Genomic DNA, 25,976 nt, shown 5'->3' with positions numbered 1-25,976 from the left:
TTTTCATGGGTCAAGGTAAACACCATTACATCCACATAGCCCTATTATATCCACATTTGCATCATACATGTAAAGCCCAGACAATAATTTTTTAAAATCTTTCTATGATGATAACTGCATTACCCTGTGCATCAATCATTTACGATAACCGCTGTCTGATGGGTTAATTAGCTCTTCCTTTCTCTCTACCTCTTTTCTACATAATGTATTTTTCTGTGGCCTCTACATTTATTGACTGTGTACATAAACATTTGGTACACAATCCAATATATGTAGAGGTTATACTTTACTACACACACACAGGCAGGCATAAGATAACAATGATGGTACTTAATCTTGTTTGTTCTTTTAGTTCTCTCTCCCAGTGGACTTCCTCTTTTCTGGTAACTTGATAGTCCCTACAACAGACTGTTCCATTATGTATGTATGTTTACCTACTTGTGTCCATGGGGAGGCATTGGGCTTGTCTGCTTTTATTCACACTCTCATTCTCTTTGCGTGATAAAGGATGGCCCTTCCCGTGCCAAGTTCAACTATTTCCTCTGCCCGAAACGCTTTGCGTCATAATGGCTTTAGGCATTGTATGTACTAGCTCTATATATAAATCCATCAATGTTTGTATCACACCTTGTATGTATGCACTTTACCTGAATAAACATTTGAATTTGAATTTATTTTGGGGGGAGTAGGAGTGAGTTTGTTCATGTACCGTATAAACAATAGATGACATTTAAGTCGGTATGATGACAAGGCAAATAGAAACCTGTATGAAAAAATATATACAAGAAAATAATAATATTCATACTGGGTATTTGTAACAAATATACTTACAATAAAGCCACATGGTGGGAAGATTTAAACACCAAGGGAAGAGATCATCTTCTGCAGAATTTAGTCCTATCATTATACAGTACAGTAATAAAAAAAAATGCCCATTCCAAAAAATGCATGAATTGAAGTTCTGACACCTGGACAAAAAACTATGAACCTTTTCCCTGCAGTGTATGGTTTTTTTTTTATTATTATTTTTTTTTATATATACAAGAGTTGTTACATTCTTGTACAGCCACTAGTACGAGTAGCGTTTCGGGCAGGTCACTGGAATACGATCCCCACCACGAAGAATCGTTTTTACAACCAAGTACACATTTTACTGTTGAGTTAAACAGAGGCTACAGTCAAGGATTTGCGCCCAGTAAATCCTCCCCGGCCAGGATACGAACCCATGACAAAGCGCTCGCGGAACGCCAGGCGAGTGTCTTACCACTACACCACAGAGACTGGTGGATATGTGGATACTGTATCTCCATCCCCACCCCCATGCACATTTAGTGCTTGGATTTATTATTAGCTAGGCTACTTAATGCTCTAATGCAAATACTGTAATGCTTGCTACTCTAATTTTTTGTTAAAAAAATAATTTTTATACCAATTTCATTATAATAAATACACATAATACAGTAATAAAATGTAATAGTAGATAAACCTGTGAGAAAACAGTAACTATTAACAGCAGGCTAAATGTACAATATCACACGGCTACATACAATATGAAGGATGTAAAATCTGATTAAACATTACAGATACAAAATTAAATAAAACATTAACAAATTTAATAAAATTTAGCAACTTTCATAATTCATATCACATTACAGGAGTTAAACTCTTGAGCAGACGGCATTTCCTCAAGAGCATCTGGCATAACCACACCTGTAGGGAATTACTATTTCTAAACACACTGACCCTCAAGTGCTATATTAATCCTCTAATAAAATATTTCATGTTTAAATTTTCAAAAAATCATGAAACACTGCCCAATAATATTACTATTTGTGTAGTACTGTATCACAATATATAGTTTTTAATAAATCAAGATGTAACATTAAAGCTTATGATATAATTGTGTGTACTTCGAATGATTAGATAAATATATAAGGAAAATAATTGTTTATAACTATATAACAGATCAAATAAATGTCAAACAACTTTTCATTATATATACAGTACATAAAGACTATCACATACAACCTATTTTTGCATGAAAATCATACAAATTATAAGGGGTCTTGAAGTTTGACCTGTTCCATTTCATAATGATGCTCATGGTAAACAATTTTGTAATAAAGTATAATTTGCCAACACATACCTAAATGCTACTTTTCCAGCTTAAATTAATGGATACCACAAACTTTGTGACAGCTATGTACTCCCACATGTTAGATGATGTCCATCTCTGTACTGTTGGCATCCTTAGAACAATTTTATGCTGCATCAAGAATTACACTCTCACTTTCAGACATGGCTACAGCATCTGGATTCAATCTGAAATTTACAATGAAATTCATCAGCAGATCAGTAACCATAGGGTATATATCAACCTGTGTGATAAATTAAATAACATATACTGTGTGTGTATGTATCAATCCTCCTCAATCAGGATATGAACCCAGGCAAAAGTGCTCATGAAGTGCTGGGCGAGTGTTTTACCACTGCGCCACGGGGACTACACAATTGGGGATTCACATGTGGTCAACTTGTGGCTTTAAATCTATCTTTCTGTGGTCTATAAAAATGCCAAATTCCAACAAGAATGGTTTCTAAAGTACAGATTAAATACACAAATAAAACTCTATTTAAGATTATAATAAAGCTCTAAGATACCTAACAAACCTTACCCATCAGCCAATTCCTTGGTCTTATTCTGCAGTCGAGTCTGAAGCATATTAACCTCTGCCTTGAGAGATGATAAACATGATTCTAAATTGGCAAGTGGAAGAGTAGATCGCATTGGACGGGCAGACCTCTCCATCAGCTGGGTTAAGGCAGTTAGATCCAGTGGAGATGGAGAAGGAATGACCCCTAATTCTGACTTAATGGTTGAAACTTCAGCTGCTCTTGCTTCCTCCTCCTCTTGATGTGCCTAAAATAAGGGTATAATTTTATCGATACTACAGTAATACTATATGCAATACACCTGCAAACATTTTGCAAGCAGGTTTAATACTAAAATAAAGAACTAGTTTTGGTTCAATTGAGAAATATATTTCCTAGGGCATACCTATCAAGAAATAAACAGGATGATGTAATTGAGTATACTCTGGTGTAATGAGTACACACTGTTGTATTAAGTACAGTGGTACCTCCGTTTTTTAATTTAATCTGTTCCCAGAGATATTGAGGACTCTTGTTGGCATATGGAAGACAGTGAGGAAGGGGAAAGGAGGAGAGGTGTTAGTGTTTGGAAGGGGAGTCCCCCTCCAAACAAAACTAAATACTAAATGATGACATTAACAGCAGTGATGACATTTCTGGGGTACTCTGTTGCTTCTGGTTGTGGCTCACTGCTTGTTTGTCTTACCAAGAATCTGTCTATAGACACTTTTTTTCTACGTTTATAACATCTGTGTAGTAAGGCATCACATTGTCTCACTATAAATGATCTCTTGTTTTTCCTCCATCGTCATCCTCACAGCTATGTTCTTAGGTTGATCTTTATCACTGACTTTCTTGGAACCCATGGCGTGATATATAATAAGAACTTTTATGTTCAGAAACTATAAAGGTACAAAAACAATTAAATTCTTCACAAAGAATTCTAGCGCGGTCGTCACTAGGCAGAAGACACTGGTAAACTGAAGTGCACCACACGCTTGGTCAGCCCATACGTGTATCAACAAACTAGACCACCGAGACAAACCTCGAGTACCGAGTCAAATTTTTTTAAGAAACTGAGCTCGAGAACCGAAAATTAGAAAACGGGCATTCGAAAACCGAGGTTCCACTGTATAGGCCGGTATGATAAAGTGGAGAGGAAGACATGGGGGGAAAGGAGGGTTGAGGAGTAAAGGAGGAAAAAGGTGGAGAGGGAGAAGTAATGTGGTAGTAGGTGGAAGTGTTTGAGAAAGCTATCCCTAGGCTAGTGTATTTTCATAATAATAATTCATTGTGTCAGGGGACAGGCAGCTAGAGTGCATTTATACATGTTAGACTTGTATAGAAGTCGAATTACCTGGGTATCAGTAACCCCACAACAAGCTTACTAACTCCTGGGCACCTATTTGCTGCTAGGTAAACAGGGCAGTAAGTGATTGGAAATGTGCCCAATTATTTTCGTTCCGCCCGGTATTTGAACCCAAAATTCTCCATCGCGAGTTGAGCGACTATTACCAGGACCCTCTCAACTGTGAGCAGGGTAGTGTAATGAGCACAGTATATGCAGGTGACAGGAAATGGTGTTAGATGAAAGAAGTGGTGGTTGTATGTAATATTTGCTTATGAGTGTTTGTAAGGTGTAATGCTTCAATTTTTGTGTCCCATCTCTTTTTTTTCAAATAGATTTCTAATTTCAAAGCATTTTGAATTATGTCTTACCTGCATTTGAAGCTGTGCATGAGATCTGAATCTACCCCCTTTATTTCCTAGTTGATTATGTTTTGTTCATTAATTTGACAAACAAAAAAAATACTTTATATATAATATTAGTGTAACTCACTTGGGTACTGTACTTAAGCTTCCACTAGTGTCCCCTTGTTCATACACCACCCATGTATAATGGGGGGTGTATAATATTGATGCATAATGTAATTATATATTCATAACAGAATCCAATCATTAGGATAAGTGCCTACTACTGGAAAAAACAAACAAAATTTAAATCTTTACATTATTCTTCTCATATTAAGTATTACTGTAATTTTAAATAAAGGAATTTTAAGCTAATGATTTTTGTTTATAATACAATATGTTTAATGACCTTGAGCTGCCTCAGAGTCGAGTGTAGAGCAGTGCGCAGTTCGGTGGCTTGAGTCTGATAACTAACTCTCTCCTGCTGGACTTGGTCTAGCTGCGAGGTTAGTACAACCACTTCTTGTCTGGCCCGGGCCACACTTTGTTCTAGCTGGGTCACTTTTACCTTGTGGCTGGAATCCTTGGTCACCAACTGCTCCTTAAGTTGACATGCCTCCTCCTTGCCAACCTTCACTTCCCCTTCAACCACCTGATAACAAAATGCAACTTAGAACAGAGGCTCTAATGCTTTATTTCTTAAAAAAAAAAAATCTTATTAGAACAAATATGAAAAACATTTAGAAAATCACCAGTAAAAGACCCAAAGTGTTCTTTATTTAAACACATTATTTCTACATAAATATGGCACTAGATCTATTGGAATTTTGCTTAGTTTTAGATCATAAAATCCAAATCTGATATAACCCAACCTACTCAAATACGAAATAAAAGGAAAGCGATAACGTTTCATCTTCTAGATTCATATCAAGTTCAGATTCAATAAGTATCCAGGATAGCCCAAATCCTTTCCTTTAATGTGTGTGTGGGTTGGGTTACTTGTGGTTTCATGAACACTATTGAGACATTATCTGTATCCAAATCTCACTTTTGATATACTGTACTGTACAGAAACAGTGTCTACACTTGGGCATCTACTATTATTACACCCCAAAAACAGCGATACAAACTTTAATATGATTCTCCAGAGCAGCAATTTTGGCTAGAGACTCGTGGAGATGCATTCTGGCTCTCTGATTGTCCTCTATTACTGCCTGTTTTTCTTCCCTAAGCTGCTTCATCTCAGCAGACAGAGTCTCGCACTTAGTATCCGCTTCAGTCATACAGAGTCTGAGCTGTGTGTTCACAGTCTGCAGCTGGTGTGCACTCTCCTCAACTCTCACAACTTCCTCTTCCTTAGTTTTCAATTCTTGTTTTACAAGTATGAGATTATTTTTTGCTGTATCCATCTGCAACAGAAAACCCCAAAACTCTCCAATTATAATAATGCTGAAGTCTCTGTAATAAACTACAAAAAATAGTTGAATATTCACCTCTAATAAATTGCAATTAACTGCTCCTTAAGCTTGTAAAATAAAAATAATCAATAACCTTTGGAAGATATAATCACTAACCAGTTATTGAAATTTATCAACACATGCACTTTTCTCTAACATATACTATACTGTAATTTATTTTGCCATTACCTATCAACTCTCTCTCTCTGTTTAACGGCACCAGTTCCTTTACCGATGATTACTTTTATCATCCTCATAATACTGGTAAACACTGAGGGCTTATCATACAGATTATGACAACCTCAAATCTCAGGCAATGTACATTCTAATGAATAACACAGACCTCTCTCCACTGCTGAAGGATCTTTCAACACTAACCTCATGTAGGATACGCTCATTCTGGTCCTTCATCTCTTGTATAGTTGAGGAGAGTAAAATAGAGTTCTTTTGCATTTCCTTCACTTCCTCTTGTGCACATTTTAACTCCCTCTCTAACTCCTTTAGTTGTTTATCCTTATGTCTGATAGTCTCCTCCAGATTGGTCACTTCTAGTCGTAAATTGTCAGCAGCCTTGCATATTTCTGTAGATCATATGGGTATAAATGCTGTACCCCCAAAAATTATAATGGTTATATTTAAAGATTTATGCAATGAAAGAAAATTATGTATTACTAACATGTATATAAACAAATGCAAGTTTACCCAGTACATGATGAATTTTAAAAGGATAGAAAAAGAGAGAACCTAACCATGTGCAGAAAGAAGCGTGTTCGAACACGTACATGTTTTACAAAACCATTACTAGACAAGGAATAACAAGAAATTTGGTGACTCGATCCAGAACTCATGGCGCACCACACTAACAAGCCTGGTGAAAGTCTGAAGCATGAGAGTCTACCAGAAAAGACAAAAATGTTTGGTGAAGCCTTTGTCTAAACACCAACAAAGACTGACAATTCACTAAAGACTTGTAGTGTGTCCAACTCAGATTGGAGCTAGGAGCACAGCTCATAGTAACAAAAGAACTTGAGAATATTTGCAAGGCAAAGCTGGCTTTGAAATCTGCCACAAGAATGAGCACTCTTGAATATAAAACTACCACAATGCCACCTTATAAGAATTGTAGCATAGGGGGAATTATTTTTTAACATTTTTATATTATTACATTTTTTTGCATTACATTTACATGACTGACAGAACAGCTTTTATTTATTCACAGAAAATAACAGATTCCCCCCTACTAGGAGGAAAGCAGAAACTAGCACCAGTCAAGAAAAAGCTGTAAAACCAAACTTTAGGAAAACTTAGTTCAGTTGAGATGTATGGTCCTTGTCTCAACAGGATCATCAAATTTGCCTAGCATATTTAGGAGAAAGGAAGAGATGGAACCTGTGAAGCATCGAGACATCCTACCGCTTTACCAGAACAGTGAACGAAATGTGAGGTAGAAATGAGGAAGGATCATAATCAAATTGAGAAGAAAGGAACATCTGGGCCCCAACTTGGAGAAATGAGCCATTTTGCCTGGTAACCAAGGACCATGAAAAGTCAAAGAAAACCAGGCAGAATCTTTGGATGATGCCTCAGGTCAGGCCTCTATATTTCAGGAAAAGCAGAGACCTACCACCAAGTTTGGCTGCTGGGAAAAATTCTGACCTAACACTTTAGGTGGAAATTAATTCAATATTCCTTTTGAAAGATAATACAGTACATATTTTGTTCTAGCTACCTTTCTAACATCTAGTGTAAGGTGATCCCAGTTGCCGAGACGTTGACAATAGATTAGCAATTAATAAACGTTTGTTGTGCAGGGTAGCAGCACATATTAAAAGGTTAGAAAATACTGTAGATAAGAAAACTAAGGAAGATATTAATATCTACTATAGAAGAGACTTAAAATTAAGGTGCAGCAGTGGTAATGGTGTAAGAATAACATGTTACACACACACCCTGTAGTCGTCCCATCTCCTTCTGCAATGTAAGCGTGTTGTTGTGATGGTCAAAGGCCTCTTGACGAGCATGTCCTAATGCATTACGTACTTCCTCTACTTCACTTTCTAAACCAGCAACTTGACCTTCAAGAGATTCTCTCTGTCCTTCCAACTCCATACATCTGCAAAACCAATTGGTTTGATACCTTCTATACATATTTTGGTTGAGTTAAACCTAGCTGCAACATCTATCATCTAACTCTTATCCTCTAATATTCTACAAATATGTGCAACAAATAAATTCTTACCTGCATCTCAGCACAGCATATCTTTGTTGTTCTTCATTCAGCAAATGTTGATGATCTTCAGCTTGTGCCTTCATTTCCTTTTCTGCCGACTTTCTTCCCTTCATGTGCTCTTTAAGTTTCCTGGTCAGCAGTCGAACATTCGATTCATAGCGTCGTTTTTTCTCACTAAACTCCTTTGCTGCAACAGTTATCTTTGTTTGTTTTTCTTGTAATTCAACCTCCTTTGCATCAATTATAGATTCTAAGTCTTTTAATTTATTTATCAGCGATTCATTTTCAGTTAAACCTTCTCGTGTAGCCTGGGTTTCCTGCTGATTATTGCAGTTATAACAAGCAGTGGATGATAACTTCAAGTGCTGTATCCTTTCAAGAAGTTCATTAATTTGTTTTTTATGGAGTGATTCGGGAACCATTTCATTAGAACACACATGTGATACTCTGGAACTAGTGCCAACATCTAACCCTTCTTGCTTAATTGATTTTAACTGATGCTGAAGATCATGAATCTGTTCTTCCTTGTTTTGCAAAGCTTTTGATGTTACGCTAACTTGTGCTTGTAGATCTGCCATCATCCTGTCAAACTGAATATCATTTGTGACCGAGGTTTGTGAAGTGTCACTAAAGAAATTTAGATTGCTCATGGAGTTTGCAATTACATTTTCTGCAGTGTCACTTGTGCCTGAAACTAATATAGATTCTTGACCATTTGAGAAAGACTGGTGATTTAATGGTTCTAACTGTACTGCTGGTTGAGTGCTTGTGTCTCTTTCGGGAATAAAGTCTCTCAAACTCTCGTACTTGGCCATCCACTCGTCCCTCTCATTCTCTGCTATCTTCAGTTGTTGTTGACAATTTGAGAGTTCTTTATGTACCCTTTCGTGTATTTCTTCAAGGGTTAAAATTTTCTGTGCTTTTTCTCTTTTATCTGCATGTAAAACTTCTGCTTGAGCACAGAGTTCCTGTTCTCTCTGTTTCAGAGTTTGAATATGACTTGTTTTTTCCTTCAGAGATAAGTTAAGAGAAGATAGCTCATTACATTTAGTATTTAGTTTTGACTCCAAATCTTTTAACTTAATTCTGAAAGACTCAAATTCTTTAGAATCCTTAACTGATAATTCAAGCTCCTTGCATCGTCTTTTCAGAAAGTCTAAATCCTTTAGTTTGGCTTTCATTAAAAAGTTTTCTTTCTTGACGTTCTTCATTGCAGATTGCAAACTCTCTTTTTGTTTAATTGTTTCCTTCAACTTGACTTCACAATCAGATAGTCTTGATTGCAAACTTACAAGTTCCTTTTGCAAACTCTCAGAACTCTTGACTACTTTTTTTGAACCATTATTATGTTCTCCTGAAGTTTTACTCTCTTTAACCAAAGATTCCTGGGTAATGACAGTTTTCTTTAAGTGATTATTATCAGCCAGCAAGGTGTTTACTTGACTAGATAGCATATTCCTCTCCTGCTTCAGTTTTGCTAAGGAATCCTCAGTGTCTTTATGCATTTTCTTAAGTTTTGCCATTTCATTTAATCTAGCCTGCAATGTATTATGCAGCTCCATAGCCTCTTTCTCTTTTTCAATATGCAAAGATGTTAATTTCTCCTCTATTTCAACATTCTTCTTGGATGTGGTCTCAACTGTAATTCCTAAAGACTTAATGGTTTCCATCTTATTTGTGATGTTTGATTTATAGCTATCTAGTTCCATAACAATGTCCGTCATCTTCATTTCTAGTCTTCCCTTTTCCTCTTGTGCAACTTTTAGTTCTTTGTGTAATTCACTGCACTTTCTCTCTAAATCCATCTGACTTTCATAATTCTTTATCTTCTCATCCTTAATTGCCTTAAGCTCCCTAGACAGCTCATTGACCATTGTGTTTGCATTTTCTTTTTCCTGCAACATCTTACATTTTTCTTCATCGTGTGTCTTTATCAAGGTATCAATTTTCTTCTCAAGGTTTTGCTTTAGTTTACGTTCCTTTTGGATGCTCTCTTTCAGATCCAACTTCTCCTTTTTCTGTAATTTCTCAAACTCTGCATATGCTTCAGCATCATGCCTCAAGACTAATGTTTCATCCTTAAGGATCTCCCAATTTCTTCTCAACTCTATGTATGTCTTCTCCATTGTTGAATTCTGTTCATGGATAACATAAAGTTCCTCATCTTTTTTTAATATAGCTTCTCTGTAACTTTCCAGACTGCCTTGCATATTCTGAATCTGTTCTTCCCTTAAGTGGACAGCTTCATTTAGTCCCTTCTTTTCAATCTCCAATACTTTGGATGTCTTCCTCAGGAAATTCAATTCTTTTTCCAACTTCTCTTTTTCTGAAGCAACCTCTTTGAGAGAGAACTGCAGGCTTTCCACCTCTTCAGCAAGTCTCTTCTTCTCCTCATCTTCTCTTACTTTCACTTCTAATGCTTCCAGCTTCTTTTCTAAGGATAGTTTTGTGTCACTATTATCCTTTGCGTCTCTCATAAGTACTTCAATCTGCCGATCTTTTGCAGCCAGATCATGTTTCATTCTGTAAAAGCTTGAAGAAAGCTTCGTCATATCTTCTCGCACCTTTACAATTGCATCATCTACTTCTTTCTTTTCACTGTTTGCAGCAGCAAGGGAAATCTCAAGCTTCAATTTTTCTTCCTTAAGTGTGGTAATCAGGAAGTCTTTATTTTTCATTTCTTCTTGATAATCCTTTGCTTTCAACTTCATATCTCGTAAAGTCTTTTCAAGATTTTCAATTCGAGTATCTCTCTCTCTAAGAACTTCTTGATTAACAGCTGAAGAAGTTCTTAAATCTTTAAGCTCACACTCATATTTTGTTAGAAGAGTACATTTATGCTTAAGATCATCCCTGAGAAAGTCTAGATGTCTTTCTGCATCAGAGAGATCAAGGCGAAGTTTATGTATTCGGTGATGGTCCTGTTCTAATCTCTGTCGTCTGTCCTCCATGAGCTTGGTATCGCTACCACGATCACGCTCCAACTGAGAGAGTACAGCTTCTCGTTCAGCCATGTCTGCTTGCAGTGCTTCTAAATGTGCAACTAATGTTGCTTTTTCTCTGACTGCTCTTGCCTGTCCATCTTCAGCCTCATGGATTAAGGTTTGTACTTTAGTCTCAAGAGTTTCCTTCTCTGAAGAAACTCTAGCCAAACTTGCTCGTGCCTCTAATAACTCTTGCTGTAAGCTTGATCGTGCAGCTTGAGCCATTTGTAGTTGCTCCTGGTACCATACATTTGAGGTCTGCAATGTCTGCAATTCAGTTGATGATTTGTTTAAAGCGGACTCTGCCTGGGTCTGTGCTGCAGACCTACTTTGACATTCAGTTTGCATTTGTGATATGTATGATCTTAAGCTCTTTATTTCTCCAATCATCTGGGTTTCACTGTCTCTTAATTGTGCCAAAGACAACTCTAGCTGTTCATTTTTTCCTTCATGATCTAAGATTTTTCTTTGTGATATTTCATAATCTTTACTAATTCTTTCAATCTTGCCTTCTAATTCTTTTGTTATCTCCTCAAGCTGTTTATTCGTTTCCTCATATTTACTTAATCTTGCCTTCATTTGCAGCTCTGCTTCCTTTGCTGATGTGGCTAAACTTTTACAGACTTCACACTCTTTCAGTGTGTTTGACAATTTAGTCTGTAGTTGACTTTTCTCATAAACTGAGTTTTCAAATTCTTGCTTAAGAAGTTCTAATTGTCCTTCTAAATTAGCTCTATGTTTCAAAACTTCAAAATACTGTTTCTGATTAGTTTCTGTAACTTTAGTTTGCATTAACTCGAGTTGTTGCTGGTACAGCTCTTTTTCTCGTACAGCATTCTGTACCTGGATTGAAAACCGATGGAGCTGTATCTCCAAGTCTTCTTTCTGGGCTTGAAGGTCACGAATTACTTTTTCATAATCAATAGAAGGCACTGGTTTTGACAGGGAAGGTTTACTGCTTATTTTGTTAATCATTTTTTTATAATTCTCAGATGGTATTACTGCATCTGATACAAGGCGTTTGATTTTGATATATTCATCCTCATATCCACTGAGATCAGAAAGTGTGGATAAATTAGAAGAGGTGTCAGAGAAGTTGGAGGCAGCTTCATTACCACCACTAGATCTATCAGAATGATTGTCAGAAATGTTGGAGACCGATTCTAAAGCTTGACGCATCTGCATTATTGCTGCTGATAGAACTGGTCTAGATATAGGTCCTGCAGCAGAATCATTTAGTGTGTCATTTAGACTGGTCTTTGATGAAGAGGCTTTACTAGGAGAAATAGGAGTAAGCTCAGAACTATTCTGAGATATGATAGTATTGTCACTTGCTACAGATGTACAAGCAGACGATTCACTGCCTAAAGAAGACTTTGAGGCATAATGATTACTTTCTTGGTTTTCCTTAAGTTTGTGTCTATTTTTCTTGTGCTTCAATTTACCAGAAGGTGGCTTTGTATTTTGCTGCGTCTGACCCATATATGAGCGTTTCTCTACAACAGTTGTGATCGAACTTGCAGGGTACTGATGAACTTCCTTGTATACTTCAACAGGCCCATGATCACTCATGCCTGCTGGAACTGTAATAACCCTACTTTTACATCTAACTTCCATTATGGGTGGTGATGTAACTTTTTGTCCCTCTGATAATAAATATAAATTCTCTTGTTGTGCTACATTTGAAGGGCTTGTTCTTACATCCTTTGCTGTCGGGCTAACAAGCCGAGTGTTGTACATTCTCTCAGTACTACTGCAGACATTAGTGAGAGTTTTGTTATGACTTTGATGAACTCCTGCATGTAAAACGGATGGTAAGGATCCTAAAACCCTTCCAGAACTGTGACTTTCATCAACAGCACAAGTCACTGTTGATAATGGTCTCTTTAAAGTATAATTGGAGAGTTGTGTGTTTACAGCCTCTCTTGGTGTTACACAACCAAAATCTTGAGAAGCTTCTGTGTTTACAGGCAGCTGAACTATGACTTTCTTCTCCATGTTGCAGACAACTTTATTTAGGACTTCTTTTGAAACTGGTGGAATCCTCAGTGGACCTATTGAGAAGAAAAGATGTCAGTATCTGGATTTCTAGTTGTCTGAACACCTGCAGGCACCAACTGGTCTAGATAATTAAGCTTTAATAATATATTTCCAAAGCAATGACTATAGGTATTGTGGTGACCTCACCACCCACCATGTGCAATATGCCTTACATACTTTGCATTGTAGGGGTGGGAGGATTGGGCATGAGACTATAGTCGTTCCCAAATTTCTCCCCACTAAAGGCAAAATACAAGATATTGACGACAATAGACAAAGTGGATAAAGACTGCCTTATTTCAAAGTGTAAGACAACAGAGCATGGTGGCACAAGTGAAAGTTATTAACACAGATGATCCATAAAAATTTAAGGAAATATTTGGATGGATTGAGAGTGGTAAACAACTGGAGTGAACTTTAACTACAAATGTTGGAAGAAGCCATCACTCACAGCTTTAGGAGCAAGTATGACACTACTCGAATGCTGGGAACTATAAATGTACGAGATACAATAGTTATGGGGCAAGATTCTAGAGCTAGATCTTGCTTCTCATCAACACAACTAGATAAGTACCTTGTATAAGCACACGTGTCTAATATCAGAATGTGTAGAAGGGAACAGGTGGAATCCAAGCATCATACTCGACTGAGCAAATGAAATAATAGAAAGTATTTCAGTCAGAGATTAAATGGAATACACTAAGAAGTGAAGTGGTAGAGGCACGTTCCATACACAGATTGAAATGAGGTGAAAAATGCTATAGGAACTTGTACACCAGTCAACTGAGAGTTAGGAGACAGGATATGTGAGCTGATGCCCAATCCCCACATGCCTAACTAGGTGAGTAGACACAAACATGGTTAAATAAATAAATAAATAAATTATAAATAAAACTTATAAAACTAAATTATATAAAATAAATTAATACCATATTTAAAAACTGACAAGAAGGTAGCCAGAAGGCCAAAAGTAAATCTGGATGTGGTAATTATAAAATACAAAATACAACCCCCATCATTTTATTTCTATAAACCAAATTTGAAGTCAGTGACCAGAGGTTGACATCAGTTTCAACCACTAAATTTATGATGTATATGCAGCTTTAAAACTATTAGTTACAATGATGAAACTTTACACTTAACACAGTATTGGCTGTAAGACATGCAAATTTGTATTTAATATACAGTATTTATAATGTTCTTTCAATTTACAGTGGACCTTTGGTTTACGAATTTAATCCATTCCAAGAGATGGTTCGTACACTGAAAATTCATTAACAGAAACTAATTTTCCCCTAATAAGAAACAATGTAAATTGAATTAATCCATTCCACACACCCAAAAAACCAGCAATGAAGGTAATGAAATACTGTACCATTTTCTGGGTGAGTCCCGGAGGCTACCTGGAGCCAGGGAGTCTGGCTCCAATGATCGTTTGATTTTTTCCTTGAGAGTTGGGGAGGGGAGTTCTGCCTCCCTGTTCAGTGTTCAGTTGTAATTTTCTTACCAAGTGGGTTTGTTTTGTTATGTCTACCTTTTTGGGTGCCTAACCCCAGTCGACCGCTACAGCTTTATCTGGGCGAGTCTTTTCAGCAAAACTTTGCAGTTCTTCCCATACTGCACACATTTTCTTAATTAATGATGATTTAATTAAAGAGTTGTATTGCCTAGCTAGATCAACAACCCGCATACCTTCTTCATGTTTATGAATGATCTCTTGTTTTTCCTCTATCATCATCCTCACAACGATTTTCTTAGAGGTTTAACTTTACCAATGACTTTCTTGGGACCCCTCGGTGTGATATATAATGAGAACATTTATGTTCAGGAAACCAAAAATGCAGGAAAACAATGAAAATCTTCACAGATAATTCAAGCGAGGTCATCACTAGGTGGGATACACTGGTAAACTGAGCATGCCTCATCCCTGCACCCGGCAGAACCCACACGCTCGACCCATACATGTATAAACAAACTCATATTCCGAGGCAAACTTCATACTGAGTCAACTTTTACGAGGACATCTACTTCGTATACCAAAAAAATCGTAATCTGAGGCATTCGTAAACAGAGGTTCCACTGTATAATAAAAACATACAAATGTGCTCTAATACAAAATGCCTTTGGGAATTATTTGCAATAGACTACTGGGATTATCCCCTTGCAGGGTATGTGTAAAACATTCAATGAAGTCACAATGTTGGTTTTGAGATATTGTGAAAGCCTTAACCCCCTTTCCCCAACCATACCATAGGCTATACATAGCAATAACTATAGATATGTTCTTTACACCACCTTACAAATGTTTTAACCCTTAAACTGCTCAATTACATGGGAAGAGTGTCTGTCCATATGTACTTCCTTTGAGGTTATTATAACTAAAAGCATCTGTTCTTGTTCATTTCATAGGCAGAACTCTAAGTTTTACTCATTGCCACTACTGCTGCCTTTGTAATGGTGGTTATCAGCACACATCTAACTACTATACAACACCAATAAGCATTGTTAGCAGCCTAAGGTTTAGACCAGTCCAGCTGCAACCAGAAAAAAGCACATACAAAGATGCCACAAACATAAGTTGTAAACAGAATTAAACAAATTAATTCACATCAAAACCAGAATACAATACCGTAACACAAGATTTCAAGCCAATATGTGGAGGTATTCTGCAGACTATGTAGAATTAATTCTCAAAATAAAAAGTTATGGTATCCCCTTACTGGGAATACCCAAATGTATATCAAGATGAGATGGAGATGTGTGTAGAATTTACAGAATGGTCACAAACAATATTTGCTTGATTTTCTGTACATAATAAATTTCACTTAAATATCATTCTGAGAATGCGTAGTAATAACGTTTTTAATTCTAAAAAAGCCATCTTAAAAAATTAGTTTGAAGTAATTGACTACATACATATACACGTCCATAAATACTGGACAAAGAAACTATTACCCTAAAATAACATTAAATGTGGACTCACCTATAAAAGTTTCAGTAAGAGCTAAAGCTGAGGATGCTTGATTCAGTGCCTTCAGAGCATCACAAGTATCAAGAGACTTGAAAGATTTACCCAGAGCATATTTGGCAGGCTGAAACAAATTTAAGACAAAATACATACAGCTGAAATTTGGTTCATCATGCTGAACTTCCAAGAACTATGCAAGTGGTATATAATGCATGGTTATATTCAACACATTAGCTTTCAACAAACTTGCACAAAATCAATCTGTCAGCAGTTCAAGCACTGTAAAGAAACACCAAAGAGAATGTGTCTTATTCAAGATGATGTTTCACCTGTCAAACTGCCATTAAGATTTTTTTTTTTTAGATTTTAATAAAGTCCTTGCAAACATATTATCATCTTAAAAGTCAATACTGCATTTAGTGTTCCTCTACATCCATGTCAACAAGTTGTTCTATTCTACCAAGAGTGTGAGAAACAATGTGTTTGAGCACACGTGTAAGGCTATGAATGGCTGGGCGTGAGTTATGCAACAGTAACACACACACTCAAACAAAGTTAACCAAAAGCACAAAGATAGTTAATATGCCATGCATGTATTTCACAGATAACTACCATAACTACCCAAGTGTAGTTACAAGATGAGAGGTACACTCTTGGTGTCCTGTCCCTGTAATATCTGTCATGTGGCGCCTTGAAACTATTGATGGTTTTTGGCAACCATCGCATTCTCACTTAACCAATTCCAACCTTTTACAACAATGTTGGCAAAAGGGAACTTTCACATGTTTTTTACACCTTTGCTTCTTCAGCTTGGTGTGCTTGCGTGTGTGATGCTACAGATATTAAATAAAGAAAATCCTGTCATTTAAAAATTTCACAGTTTCTGGCTAGAATGTGATGTTTATAATAAATTAGTAATATTTAGTGACTAAGCTCTGCATCTGTTATTTGAATAATGTTCTCTATACACTTAGAAGCACCACAGAAAGTTAATAAGATGAACAGTGTGTATAAATCATGAGGAACATACAGAGAACAGATAAAGCTGTGAAGTATTCAAAACAAAGAGTACTTTAGTAGTAAACTATATGACAGCAGAGATGACAAAAAAGATAATATAGACAGTAGGCCCCCCCCTATAATAAGTAATTAATACTTGTAGTAAGTAAGTAGTAATTAATACTATAAGTAAGTAATACTGTACTTGTAGACAAGGAAATAATACGAAATAAAGGAGGAAGTCAAAAGATGATGAGGATATTAGAGCACTGTGAGAGTATTTTGACAGGTTAATGGCATTAAATAATACTGTATTTTGTATAATATTGAAAAGTTAAAAGATGTATAGAGATTACTAGTAAACTACAGAGTAATGGATCATCTTTACCTAATTTCACACTTCAACAGGGTGAGGGAGGTATTTCCTCAGATTAGATAAGAGCAGAATAAGAATTGATGGTAAAAAGATAACCAAAATTAACACCAATCAATTTATATAATCTTCCACTCTAAAAGTCCTCACAGAACTAGCAGTGACACACTACACCACACCAGCCTCTGCAGCACTTCCCAACTTCATAAGACTAGGTGTGTAACGTGTTCTTCTCGAGATGTCACTACAAAAACCATGCCAAACAGATGCTCCCTTATAATATAAAACTTTGCCTAATTAATACATTTGATTACATAGATAAGTTCATGAGGGATATCAAGTTAAGAATATTAAGAGATATAAACCTAGTGTATAGGCCTCACATGAAGAAATGGAGTATTGAACGAGTTGAAAATTGTACCGAGATGAGAGAGAAGACTTAAAAGTGAATGTGGACAAAAGTAAAATTATGGAGAAGAAGAGGAATTCTGTTTGTGAAATAAACGTGAATGGTGAAGTGTTGGAGGTGATCCATTAGTTTAAATGCCCGAAACACTTTGCGTAATAGTGGCTTTAGGCATTGTATGTACTAGCTCTATCTATAAATCCATCAACTTTTGTATCTTACCTTGAATGTATGTACTTTATCTGAATAAATACCTAGAATGTGTGACTGCTAAGAGGAATTCTTTGTAGGCTTAGGTGAGCGTTGCATTAATCAAGTAAGGATTAAGTAAGCTGGTGTAATGAAAACCCTAATTATGAAAAATATAATGGGAATGGGTGCATTCCAAGGTTCGCATGGAATGACTTTTGTATGGTTTCAAGATGAGAGTGTGGTATGAATGTGGAAAATCAAGCATTAAAACAGTAGATATAGACAATCTAAGAAACATTTGTAGTGTTAGGAGAATAAAGGACGGGATGAAAGTGTTATGGAGATGTGTAGTTCAAAGACTAGCTCGAAGACTGAGGAGAAGTGGAAGGGTGGGAAGAAAGTATGTGTGTGTGTGTGTGAGGAAGTGGGAAGAAAGTGTGTATGCACGAGGAAGTGGGAAGAAAGTGTGTATGCACGAGGAAGTGGGAAGAAAGCGTGTACTGTACATGCAAGGAAGTGGGGAATGAGTGTACAAGACATAGGAAATGGTAAGGGACAAAGCTGGGTGGAAGTGGTTTGTAAGAGAACTGTAAACCATATTTGTAAAAACAGTAACATAATTTATAATCCATGAGGGGCACTGAACACCTCGTCTTATGAAGTGGTAACGTTCTGTGGATGACTGCTGGAGTTTGGTAGTGCTTCTTTATTTGTAATACTATATATTTTTTTAAATGATATAATGAGTATATATACGTATATTAATTTTTTTTTAATATTTATAACCTCCTTTTACTATATTACTCACTTTTTTCCTGCCAGGGTGATGCCTCCCCTCACTCTAAAAAGTGGGAATGTATGTAAAAGGGCAAATTAATTTTGACGGCAAGCAGTGTTCAATAAAAAAGTTTATAGTTCCATCATTTACACTTTTGTTAGTTACAGTACAAGTACTTGGCATTCAGAAGCTAACAAGTTGCAGAATTAGTGCATAGCTATTGCTAAATACTAAAAGGTTATTCATGAAAATTAACACGGTACAACAAATTCTGGCATTATACTAATGATACAAACCATTCTGAACATAGCTCTAGAATCCCTCACCTTTTGAACTTCAAGTGGGGTTGAAGCTGAAGCAACACCTGGACATGTTGCTAGGTCATGAGGAGAACCAATGCACGGTGGCCGATACCCAAAGCGATGAACCTCGGCCACTATCAGGCGATGTTGGTTACTACAGCTTCCAGCACCACTACTACTAAAGCTACACTCTCCACTCCCTCTGCCACTACCACTAGCTAAACTCCCATCACTGTTCCAGAGATGAGAGTCTAGTTGGGGGAGATGAGTACCAGCAATTTACAAGCAATAATTAAATGACTTAGAAAACTATACCTGTACAATGTTTAGTTAAGGTGCATGGAAATTATTAGGATCTGATTTTTTCTTTTTGAATTACTGTACTGTATTAGGATTTGTTAAGCAAAGCAAAAATTTAATGAAGTGAACCCAGCTATAACTCAAATACTGTGTTGTGAATCTCACATACCAATGATATTGTAGAGTAGAGTGCGGCTAGGAGGGGCAGAGCTAGTTGGTGTGAAGGGGGTTTCACTTTTTTCCTGCAATAGTGATGCTTCTGATTTATACTGAGTAAGGTCGTTAACTGTATGTTCGTTGTGTATGTGTTCGCACAGGTCGTCTGAAGAGGCAAGTGACGTCAAGTTATAGGACTGCTGGGGTGATATATGTTGGTCGTTCAGATCAAGCACCCTCTGTTATAGAAAAGAAACAAAATACATTTAGTATCTTCAGAAAAAATAACCAGTGTCGAATGTAATGAAACACCATTTTCTGGGTGAGTCTCGGGGACTCCCTGGAGCTAGACTGGGCTGATATGTATATATTAGACCATGGCATCAATCAATTTGATTGGAGTTCTAGCCTACCGGGGACCACGAGCCAGAATCTGGCCCCCCTTAAAGAGGCACGAGGAGCAATGACCTATAGAAACCCGTGGTTGGAAACATTCTATGTGTGCATTCTATGTCTATCACAGCCTGATCAACCAGGCTGTGACTCATACGTCAGGCTGCGAGCAACCGCGTCCAACAGCCTGGTTGATCAGTCTGGCAACCAGGAGGCCTGGTCGACGACCGGGCCGCGGGGACACTAAGCCCCGGAAGCACCTCAAGGTAACCTCAAGGTAATCAAGCAGAACCCCACAATCTGAAAACAAGCAAACAAGCATAATATCACTACCGCCACCGCATTGCTGTCTGCACAGCTTCCCCCCTCCCCGGGAGGGGAAAGGGGTAGCTCCAGACCCCTCACGCCGGCTACCCAACCCCAGTTTTGAGGCCGATGTGTTGTGTGGCGGTCGCTGGACTCTGGCTCTTGTCTCTGAGCAGTGCTGTGCCTTTGCAGTATTGTTCTGCTGTGTGGTGGTGTGCAAGCGAGGAGTAATTCATAGAGTACTAGGGCTGTATGCGCCTAGGGGCCATCTTTCCTTGATGCCCTGCTAGTACTACCCTTGCGGCTTGCGTTTCGTTTCCACAAGTTGTTCAGAAACTACCTCTGTAGGAATCTTTTGCTGCTCGATGATTGCCTGCCCTTGGGGTCAGCAGGGGTTTTCATTTCAGGAGGGGGGAGCTGTGCAGACAGTGGCATGGCGGTGGTTGTGACTTCTTGCTTGTTTTCTGATTGTGGAGTTCTGCTCGATAGTTCAGTTTTTGGTAGCAATTTTAACCAGGTGGAGTCTGTTTTGGGTTGCCTTCCTTTCTGGGTGCCTAACCCAGTAGATGGCAGACAGAATGCTTCCAACCACATGGAGGTTTCTATAAGCCATTGCTCCTCATGTCTCTCTGAGGGGTGCCAGGTTCTGGCTCGTGGTCCCCAGTAGGCTAGAACTCCAATCGAATTGACCAAATGCCACGGTCTAATATATACATATTAGCCTGGTATAGCTCCAGGGAGCCAGAGGGGCTCTACACAGAAAAAAAAAACAGTAGTCTGCAGAACATTCTGCTGAAGTCTCTCTGCTACACTGAGAGATGGCAGAAAAGAAATACAGATACTTGTATACACAAAACATAAAATCCATAGAATGTACATTTTATACATTTACTTAGTGTAAATTGCATTCCTATTTTAGTTATCAGGAACATGCATGACAGAGTTGTGGTACGCATAGGTAGTTTTTAATATGCTATGTACAACCAAGGCCTCAAACCTTTGGTTATGAAAAGCAGTATTGCTTGTTGATTGCTGCTTTAAGTGAGCATTATCAAATGCTTTGAAATAATAGTTTCTACATCATGTAATGTTTGTCTAGATATCTGGCATTCAGAACAGAATTTTGGGCCCAAAATCTTAAGAAATTTTTTACCTGTTCAACATTAGGTCACCATTAGGAGTGCTATAATGATTAATACTAAATAAAAAAAAAACTTCTTTTCTATTAGAAATGTAAAAGAAAGAGAAAACATGAATCATTGAATCGTGTTTTCAAGTACTGTTTACAGTAAAAAGGTCTTCAGGTAGAAAAATCAAATGTTGAACATAATTAAAAGTTTTTTTACTGGTATAGACCTTCAGTATCTCTCCAGTGCATACGTGTTTGTACCAATAAACCTTAGGACTGTGTTAAGCCTCTGAGATCCACACTGCTGGAAGTCAGGACCAGAATCTGGGTTCCTATGAGGCGAGGAGAGCTTCGGGATCTGAGATCTATCCAAAACCAGCCTTTTATTCAAAAATGATCTAGTACTTACAGCAGCTATTGGCCAAACATAAAAAAATTGTCCAGTGAAAAAAAAAAGTTCACGTTTTGCAATATTTCAAAACAGTCCACCAACCGGGCCTCCTGGTTGGTGGACAGGTCAACCTAGATGCTGGATGCAGCTGCTCAGTCTAACATATGAATCACATCCCTGTGGATCAGGTATCCTTCGGAGATTGTTTATTGAGTTCTCTTTTGAACACTGCGAGAGGTCAGCCAGTTATGCCCCTTATGTTTTAAACGGAGAGTGTTGAAAAGTTTTGGGCCCTTGATGATGTTAGGTCAGTAGGTCGCTTTTCAGTGGCTCCTCAAGCTAACTCAACAGAAAACAAAGAGGTGATCATGGAAAAAGGGTATCAGCAGCAAATAACCAATAAAAACAGCATTAGGTAATCTGTTGTAATATGATAAGCCCAGTGCTTCCAAGGAAGTTACCATGTATCCACCCAGAACACATTAGCAAAGAAAGACAGAGCCACAAACTTATGGACTTTGTGCGCCATTGGAGAGAATGCAGGCAAGCTAAACCTAACCACCTGGTTTACAATTGGAGAACCAATTGATTCCTTGTTCCAGGCCATGGAACAAGGAATCAGAGACATCAGTTTGAAAATGTGTTTTTAATCCACTTACACATACACTGAGTCCCCTCACTTTAATTCTATTAATAATATTATTAATAATGTATAGGCAAATCAGACATCAAAAATAGGTTACAAAAACATAAAAATTACTTAAAAAGCAAAAACAGTAATGCAACACAAACCTGAAAGTCTGTCAGAGGGTCAATCACCACATCAAAAACTTCGGAATCTCTGTTATTGTACTGACTGGCAAGATCTGTGGAGTGTAATGTTCCCGAGTCTCTGTTTACCCTGATGTCACCAGCCTCCATCGTTACTTAAGGTAGCATAACATTGCCATACCTAAAAGAGATACATACTGTATTCAATTGCTTACGACAAAAACATTCTTGGCATAAACACTGGAACACAGGAGGTTTACAAGATGCAAATCCTAAACAGGGAAATTTATTCAACTGGGAAAATATTTCTAACAAAGTTACCAAAAATGGGAATAACAGAATCACAATATCATTCTGTGATGCTGTGGGCATGGCACAGTGGATCATATGCATATCACCTACATAACAGATTAGGCACTGTTAGGTCAGAACAGTAACTGGATAAAAGATTGAACTGACAGCTTTACCCTATTAATTTAACCGGCTTTTTGTCCCAAACCTGGGATATCAAACCATAGACCAACTTAATTTTCCATTTTTACCTTTAGTACCTTAAGTCAAATGCAGTTTTGTATGTCAAAGTTAGGGTTTATTTTATATAAAGCTTCCTGGAATCTTTTGCACCGAGAGGTTCAAACTGAAACTAAAAAAATCACTAGGCACCCAAATTCCAACTTGCTCCATCTAGCCAACCAGACTTTTCTCACAGGTAAATATAGTAATATGGTTGTCAGGGACAGGAAGCCTGTACTTATGCTTCTAGGTCTCCATAGGTCAATAAACAACAAATTCATGGACAAACAAACCACATCTGTTATCTGGTTAATCACATCTGCTTGATACCTGGTTGATGGAGTTCTGGGAGGTGTTCTACTCCCCAAGCCCGGCCCGAGGCCAGGTTTGACTTGAGAGAGTTTGGTCCACTAGGCTGTTGCTTGGAGTGGCCCGCAGGCCCACATACCCACCAATTCCTACATGATTATAGGAATCTACACCAAATGTTATTGTTAAGAGAAATTGCAAAACAAATTATTATTAATTTGTTTACACAAAGGTACAATGGGTTGGCGAGATTACATAAGATTTGTATTTGTCCATTCTTGCAAAACCACTAACAGTACAAAATAATGTACTATACTGTACTTATCATGCTTTTAACTTACAATTGAGTATCTCGGGTTCATTACTGTACTATTATTATTATTATTATTATTATTATTATTATTATTATTATTCTGCAATTTCTCTCGATGATAATGTTTGGTGAAGATTCCTACAATCATTTAATTAACCAGAGAACAAATAAACACTATGATGTTAACATGACCAACCATTCTTGTACAGCCACTAGCATGCATAGTGTTTCAGGCAGGTCCTTAATCCTAATTTTTCCGCGGAATACGACCCACCAAATCATTTAACAACCAGGTACCCATTCACTGCTGGGCGAACAGAGGCTACAGTTAAGGATTGGCGCCTAGTCAATCCTCCCCAGCCACGATACAAACCCAGGACAAATCGTTCATGTAGCACCGGAAAGTGTGTTACCACTGCACAACAGGGACTGCTTTAGTAAGGACTTTAATAAGACAACACCTGATACAGGAGGTCCTGGGCAGGCTGGTGACACCTGTCATGGGAGGTCCTGGGCAGCCTGGTGACACCTGTCATGGGAGGTACTGGGCAGCCTGGTGACACCTGCTGCAGGAGGTCCTGGGAGGCCTGGTGACACCTGCTGCAGGAGGTCCTGGGAGGCCTGGTGACACCTGCTGCAGGAGGTCCTGGGGAGCCTGGTGACACCTGCCGCAGGAGATCCTGGGCAGCCTGGTGACACCTGCCACAGGAGGTCCTGGGGAGCCTGGTGACACCTGCCGCAGGAGATCCTGGGCAGCCTGGTGACACCTGCCGCAGGAGATCCTGGGCAGCCTGGTGACACCTGCCGCAGGAGATCCTGGGCAGCCTGGTGACACCTGCCGCAGGAGATCCTGGGCAGCCTGGTGACACCTGCCGCAGGAGATCCTGGGCAGCCTGGTGACACCTGCCGCAGGAGGTCCTGGGCAGCCTGGTGACACCTGCCGCAGGAGGTCCTGGGCAGCCTGGTGACACCTGCCGCAGGAGGTCCTGGGCAGCCTGGTGACACCTGCCGCAGGAGGTCCTGGGCAGCCTGGTGACACCTGCCACAGGAGGTCCTGGGCAGCCTGGTGACATTTGCTGCAGGAGGTCCTGGGCAGCCTGGTGACACCTGCCGCAGGAGGTCCAGGGCAGCCTGGTGACACCTGCTGCAGGAGGTCCTGGGAGGCCTGGTGACACCTGCCACAGGAGGTCCTGGGCAGGCTGGCGACACCTGCTGCAGGAGGTCTTGGGAGGCCTGGTGACACCTGCTGCAGGAGGTCCTGGGCAGCCTGGTGACATTTGCTGCAGGAGGTCCTGGGCAGCCTGGTGACACCTGCCGCAGGAGGTCCAGGGCAGCCTGGTGACACCTGCTGCAGGAGGTCCTGGGCAGCCTGGTGACACCTGCCGCAGGAGGTCCTGGGCAGCCTGGTGACACCTGCCGCAGGAGGTCCTGGGCAGCCTGACGACACCTGCCACAGGAGGTCCTGGGCAGCCTGGTGACATTTGCTGCAGGAGGTCCTGGGCAGCCTGGTGACACCTGCCGCAGGAGGTCCTGGGCAGCCTGGTAACATTTGCTGCAGGAGGTCCTGGGCAGCCTGGTGACACCTGCCGCAGGAGGTCCTGGGCAGCCTGGTGACACCTGCCGCAGGAGGTCCTGGGCAGCCTGGCGACACCTGCCACAGGAGGTCCTGGGCAGGCTGGTGACACCTGTCACAGGAGGTCCTGGGCAGCCTGGTGACACCTGCTGCAGGAGGTCCTGGGGGAGCCTGGTGACACCTGCCACAGGAGGTCCTGGGCAACCTGGTGACACCTGCTGCAGGAGGTCCTAGGGAGCCTGGTGACACCTGCAGGAGAGAATACACTCACCACCATCACCGCTGGTGACTCCTGGTGTGTGGCGCTGCTCACATGCTGGCACCAGCCGCCTCCACCAGCTGTCTGGCACAAGTGTCTGCTACCATCTACGTGGTGTTTACTCCCGCACTTCTCTTGTTTCTTCCCTCCCACCACCACTTCCCTCTATCTCATATTTTATTTATTTTTTTTATATTTTGTCCCAGAGGGGGAGTTTATTGGGCAGTGTCACTCATGCTGTGAGAGAACATGCCGCCATAGCATGTATTTGCAACTCTCCAAGAGTTAGATTAGTTTAGTTCATTTGTTATGCACCCCATACCCATCTTGTGGGTGGTAGTGGAAAGGGTTACAGAGGCACCTAATGGGCTCAGGGACTGAACCACACAATTCATTTAGCTAAGCAAGTTGTATGTTTGTCCTGCACACTCAGCAAGAGGGAGCAAGCCACCTTGTAGTGTTCATCTTGTCACTTGTACCTACCTACATG

General features: G+C 39.2%; 1 protein-coding gene across 4 annotated transcripts; it reads right to left on the bottom strand.

The window, feature by feature from the left end:
• Positions 1-1,270: 1,270 nt before the first annotated feature.
• LOC123754292 (golgin subfamily A member 3) lies at positions 1,271-25,628 on the bottom strand. Of its 4 annotated transcripts, XM_069326376.1 has the most exons (13): positions 25,499-25,628; positions 22,541-22,700; positions 19,543-19,768; positions 19,098-19,324; positions 18,802-18,834; positions 16,039-16,147; positions 8,041-13,069; positions 7,751-7,914; positions 6,180-6,382; positions 5,475-5,753; positions 4,754-4,996; positions 2,676-2,920; positions 1,271-2,322 (listed from the first exon to the last, which is right to left on the bottom strand). In XM_069326376.1, exons 2-13 carry the CDS (start codon positions 22,667-22,669, stop codon positions 2,262-2,264), a joined length of 6,948 nt encoding a protein of 2,315 aa, XP_069182477.1. In that variant the 5' UTR covers positions 22,670-22,700; positions 25,499-25,628; the 3' UTR covers positions 1,271-2,261. The 4 variants fall into 4 exon arrangements, with proteins under 4 accessions (XP_069182477.1, XP_045592497.2, XP_069182478.1 ...); XM_045736541.2 differs by lacking the exon at positions 18,802-18,834; XM_069326377.1 differs by lacking the exons at positions 18,802-18,834; positions 19,098-19,324.
• Between the last annotated feature and the right edge of the window lie 348 nt (positions 25,629-25,976).

Source organism: Procambarus clarkii, chromosome 18 (assembly GCF_040958095.1).
Source record: "Procambarus clarkii isolate CNS0578487 chromosome 18, FALCON_Pclarkii_2.0, whole genome shotgun sequence".
Lineage (NCBI taxonomy): Eukaryota > Metazoa > Arthropoda > Malacostraca > Decapoda > Cambaridae > Procambarus > Procambarus clarkii.
This window is presented reverse-complemented; position numbering and strand designations above follow the sequence as displayed.